The sequence below is a fragment of the Rhagoletis pomonella genome, unplaced genomic scaffold (assembly GCF_013731165.1).
Source record: "Rhagoletis pomonella isolate Grant_MI unplaced genomic scaffold, Rhpom_1.0 Rhpom_scaffold_09104, whole genome shotgun sequence".
NCBI lineage: Eukaryota > Metazoa > Arthropoda > Insecta > Diptera > Tephritidae > Rhagoletis > Rhagoletis pomonella.
Window position 1 is genome coordinate 728 of NW_023467630.1, and position 5,744 is coordinate 6,471.

Below are 5,744 nucleotides of genomic sequence, written 5' to 3' on the forward strand. Positions count from 1 at the left end.
CATATATGTTTCTTTATCAATATCGTTGTCTTTTGATTGTCATTGTTTTTTGCCCAACCCAAGCAGCGTTAAAAGCAGCCGTAAGTTTTCTGACCACGCATTTGCCCGATACTTGTGCATTTAGGTAAAGCTCGTTTAAGAAGTCTAACTTAAAATAAGTTTTCGTCTACTAGCGGTCACCCTGTCAGGGACTGCTTCCGTTACTTATCCGCTAATCTGAAATGTATCATATATCTGTTTCTGATCACCGATGATAAAGCTAATCACAAAGAAATGTTGCTCGAGCGATGGGGAAACTAAGCCATGCTCTCACGGGTAAACAGAAACCATTACTTCACTAGTCATGGAAAAACCGTATCTGATATGGTTTGACAGGTAACAGCCTCATGAAAAGTGCAGTACTATATAAAAATAAGGTACTTTACAATGACTCAGACAGGCAGTGGAGATGAAGAGTCCGCCAACGAAAACATAGGCAATGCTCTCGCTAACAATCGTTTGCTCAAGTATTTATCGCGGTAAAATACAATCGCAAAATGAGCTAATATGAGAAAATCGTATTTTTAATCGTTCGCGATCGTTCGTTGGTAGAGCGTGGGTAAACAAATATTTGAATTTAGTATATTTTGATACGAACGAAGGCAGGTTACTCGCTTTTTTGATATAAAAATGGGCAAAGTATCGAATATTGAAAAGACAAAACTTGTTACATATAATAAAGACACAAATTTTTCGAGTGCCTTTTGTGCGAAAAACAACTTAAACGCTACATATTAGGAAACATTAAAAGACATTACGAAACTATACACAAACATAACTTTTATGAAAGCGTTCCATCTACAAGCGACAGTAACGTTTCCAAACGCCGAAGTTCTAACCAATTTGGTCTAAAATTAATTAAAAAAGATTTTTTAAAGTGTTGTGTTGGATTGGTAACCGTGAAAAACATTCCGTTTCGACTTTTCGATGACGAGCTTTATTTTAAGCAAATAATTAGACCCTATGAAACTCAATTTAGTTTACAATTAAATTCAAAAAATATTGTTGAGCATACAAATCTGTTCGCAAATAAAATAAAACATCTTTTGAAACAAAGTTTGTCCAAGGAAATGTTAAGCTTAAAAGTCGTTGTAGCTACCAGAATGGGGAAGAATATATTGGGAATAAATATCCAGTATATTAAAGATTTTAAAATTGTGATAAACACAATTGGCATGATACAATTGAAAAATAGGCATACAGCATATTTTTTAAAAGAGGAAATATTAAAATGCTTGCAAGAACTCGATATTGACCTTACACAAATATATTCAACTACTTCGGACAATGGGGAAAACATGTTAAAAGCTTCAAAACTACTTCAACAAGACATGATAGATTTACAAATTGATGAATGCGAAACGACTTCAGAAAATGAGAATGATGACTACGAGTTAGTACACCGTCGCTTGAATTCGGTACTGGCAGTTGTAAGATGTGCCGCGCACACAATTCAATTGGCGGCATATGATTCTTTCATGGAAATGCAAAATAAACTGGTGGAGTGCAGGAAAATTGTGAAACTACTTAGGGCTAGCATAAGAAGCTGTATTAACTCTGCGGATCTACGTTTGCCACCAATTGATAATATAACTCGATGGAACTCAACATTTGAAATGATAGAATCCCTTTTGAATTTTAAACAGCATATTAATGGAAACGATATGGGATTTTCTATTGACTGTGAAATTGATTGGAACTTCATAGAAGACTTTGTCAATGCATTTACACCAATGGCGCAATGTATCAAACAACTTCAAGCTGAACAATACATTATCGGCGATTTTTACAGAGACTGGCTTCTATGTGAAGCAAAATTAAAAAAATGGGTGAAAATGCGTTTGCAATAAAGTTGTTGGAATCTATGAGAAGAAGGAAAGAAAAATTACTCGACAATGTTGCATTCCTTTCTGGTATATACTTCGACCCAAGATTCAACTTTTTGGATTCACCGTATATTAATGATGACCAAAGGAAAAGAGCAGTGGTATATTATATTGTAAATGATCTAATCTCTTACTATTGTAAGATAAATAAAATTTTTTTATAGGTGCACATATTAAGAACAAATGCAACGCTTAGTTCATTAAATGGAGATGGGAATTCAAGTAACGAAAAAATTGACCCTCAAGAGGATATACATACATGTTTCGCCAAATGATCCCTACAACATCTTAGAAGAAGAGCTAAAGAATATGACCAGCAGCCGATTGACAACTCAAAACAGTGCCAATATTCGCCAAAAGCTGGACAATTTAGCATACGGCCAATGAATGTCTTTCGCAACAAATGTACTCGACTATTGGAAAAATCTGTATACTAAAGAAAGAGACTTATTTAAGCTGTCTGAAATCATTTTAGCAGTTCCATCGAGTCAAGTTTCCGTAGAAAGAGCATTCAGCGCGCTAATCACAATTATAACAAAGCAGCGCTCAAGACAAAGCAGTGACACAATTAATAATTTATTGATAGCAAAGCTGAACAACAATTTACTGGAAATAGTTTCTAAAAATCTGATCTATATTTTGTCAATCTTGAACTATACTGATACTTCTTGTGTACATAATAGACGGAGAGCTCATGATCAATGGGATGACGTCTAAATCACCCTTTGAGACTGCTAACTTGTTTGCTAGCATTTTCAAATCAAAATTTGTTTGTGATCTCTCATCATTTGGGGAATTAGGAGATATTGGGATTTCTCCCTCGTTGGATTTTGAAGGTTTGGAATTATCCGAGGAGGATGTATCTTGCTCGATTAGGGAGCTTAGTAATTCGAAGCAGGCTGATGCTCATGGAATTTCTGCATTTTTCCTCACACATTGCATTACTTCGATTGCTGAACCACTAACGCTTTGTTACTCCTGTATTTAAAGCAGGCGATAAATGCCAAATTTTCAACTACAGGCCTATTTCTAAACTCGCTAACTTTGCCAAATTGTTTGAAAAAGCTGTTAGTACTAAAATGACCTTTGCAATTAAGCCGTTTATATCTATTTCCCAGCACGGTTTCATCCCCGGACGCTCAACTGTTACCAACCTAGCAGTTTTCTCAAATTACTGCATCTCTTCTTTTGTCGATGGTTGCCAGGTAGATACCATATATACCGATATATCGAAAGCGTTTGACAGAGTTTGTCATAGGTTATTATTGTGTAAGTTACGCTCATTTGGTTTTCACTCCAAGTTTCTGGATTGGCTCAGATCTTATCTAGTCAACAGAGTCAACTTTGTATCAGTGGATGTTGTAAAATCGCATGCATATGTTGCTACTTCGGGTGTTCCCCGTGGCAGCATATTAGGTCCGTTACTCTTCTTAATTTTTATTTATGATGCCAGTGCTTGCTTTAAACAATGTAATCACCTCTTATATGCGGATGATTTGAAAATTTTTAAATATGTAAACACTACCTTTGATATAGACCATTCAAAATTAGTTGAATATCTTCTGTGACTGGTGTAGGCGAAATAAGCTAGAGCTTAATTTAAGTGCTGTTTTGTGAGGTACTACAAAAGACGTTTACCTCTGCAGTCGTCGTATCATATTTCAGACTCCGATATAAGCTCCTATAATAAAATTAAAGATCTTGGAGTAGTGTTCGACTCGGGCTTCACGTTCATTGAGCACCTAAACTACATTATTCCCAAGGCATACTCGTCATTGGCTTTCATGAAGAGGAATATCTCTGAATTTAAAGATAATTTTATACAATGCTTTCGTAAGATCGAAACTAGAAAATGCATCTGTCATTTGGAATCCTTATTTTGATACTCACTCAAAAAGAGTAGAGCGTGTACAAAAGAGTTTTCTAAAATTTGCGTTATACCAGTTGAAGTTTGATTGCCAATTCCGCCATATATTTCTCGCTGTAAATTAATTGATATGCATACTCTATCTGGAAGAAGGACTATTTCTGGACTCATGTTTGTACATGATATTCTTAATGGTAGTATTGACTGTCCTGTGCTGCTACAGGTCATAAAACTGAATGTTCCTGTTCGATCTTTAAGGTATTTTGAAATCTTCTCAATAGAATTTTATAAAACTAAGTACTCGCAAAATGAGCCTATTTCTAGGATGTTAGGTGAACTAAATGCTTTAATGAATAGAAGTAGAGATGTTGATATGTTCTTCAGTCGCTGTTCTTTTAAGTTGGCCTCGAGGTCAAATTATAATTAGTCTTAAGTTAAATGTTATCTAGTCTGTACGGTTCGGTAAAACCATAGACTTAAACAAATAAATAAATAACAAACTCATCATACTTCAGATCGATTGAGTACTGCCAGCCCATGTTGAAAGTGCATTGTTGCACCTATAAGTCAACATACTTCTGATGACTTGAAATTTTGATACAATTTTATTTACAGTGCATATAAAATGAATTCAAGGTCGCCTGCCAATTCTGATGGTCTTAAAGTACAAACATGAATGACCATCAGAATGGGCTACTGTAGATATTTCATCTATTTATAATATTAAAAATGTGCTGTGAAAAGGACATCCCATCTGAAGTATGTTGACTTATAGTTGAACATTTCATCTATTTATAATATTAATAATGTCCTGTGATAAGGACAGCCCATCTGAAGTATGTTGACTTATAAGTGCAACAATGCACTTTCAGCATGGGCTGGCAGTCCTTTGAGACCATCAGAATTGGCAGGCAACGTTGAATTCATTTTCTATACCCTGTAATTAAAATTATATCTAAATTTCAAGCAATCTGAAGTATGTTGACTTATAGGTGCAACAATGCACTTTCAACATGGGCTGGCAGTACTCTAAGACCATCAGAATTGGCAGGCAACGTTGAATTCATTTTATATACACTGTAAATAAAATTCTATCTAAATTTCAAGTCATCTGAAGTATGTTTATGAGAGTTTATTGGCAGAAGCATATGTATGAATCTTCCGTTGTACATAAGCGGGAGATACATATACGTTTCCATAAACAGGCAGAGTGCAGCAATGTATTAAGTTTCTGGGCATTCGGGTACAAGTTCATAAATGCAGCGATTTAGAGACCTTAGATACACAAGTGTTAATGTACGTGTAAAAACCTCTACGATAAACGAACAACTTCATTTCTGCCTGTTTCGCATGTACGTACACTAAAGTGATCCAAAAATGTATGTAAAAAAATAAGGTCGGATTTTTAATACCGCCACACCCTAGGATTGTTATATACCGAAAAAAAAATATACCCACATTTTTTTATTTTGAAATCAAAATATATTTAGGGAGTGCTCAAAACGTTCAAAGTTTTCCATGTATTTTATATGGAGAAATGGTATAAAGCTCTTGAAAATCAATATTTTTCGAACGAAAACTGTGGTTCTCTTCAGGAAACTTCCAGTATTAATATCCAATTGTTTATTTAACCATTTTTTATGATTAAAGATTTTTTATTGGTCCCCAATTGCATTTTCTAAGGGCTTTGGAGGACCTATAAAATATAGTAACCATGAAAAAATTGTTAAAGAAACAATTGAGTATTATTACTGGTAGTGGTTTTTACTTATAATTACTGTGGTATTATTGGGATACATTCCATTAATTACATACCTGTTTTGGTTAGTTAGAATGGGCCTAGTGCCCGAAAATATACTCCCGAAAGAGACTAGTAAAATTAAAACGTTGATACCGAACGATTTGCGCGTTGGTATGGGTTGGAACTTGTTACCAGGGGGTTTCTGAGGTTG

The 5,744-nt window shown here is 34.9% G+C and overlaps 1 protein-coding gene across 1 annotated transcript; it reads left to right on the forward strand.

The window, feature by feature from the left end:
- Positions 1–1,337: 1,337 nt before the first annotated feature.
- On the forward strand, positions 1,338–2,018 carry LOC118756173. The gene has a single exon (XM_036490952.1). It carries the CDS (start codon positions 1,338–1,340, stop codon positions 1,887–1,889), a length of 552 nt encoding a protein of 183 aa, XP_036346845.1. The 3' UTR covers positions 1,890–2,018.
- The last annotated feature ends 3,726 nt before the right edge of the window (positions 2,019–5,744 follow it).

Excerpts from the sequence above, each read along its gene's own strand:
- LOC118756173 (XM_036490952.1), top strand. The coding sequence starts at position 1,338 with ATGTTAAAAGCTTCAAAACTACTTCAACAAGACATGATAGATTTACAA.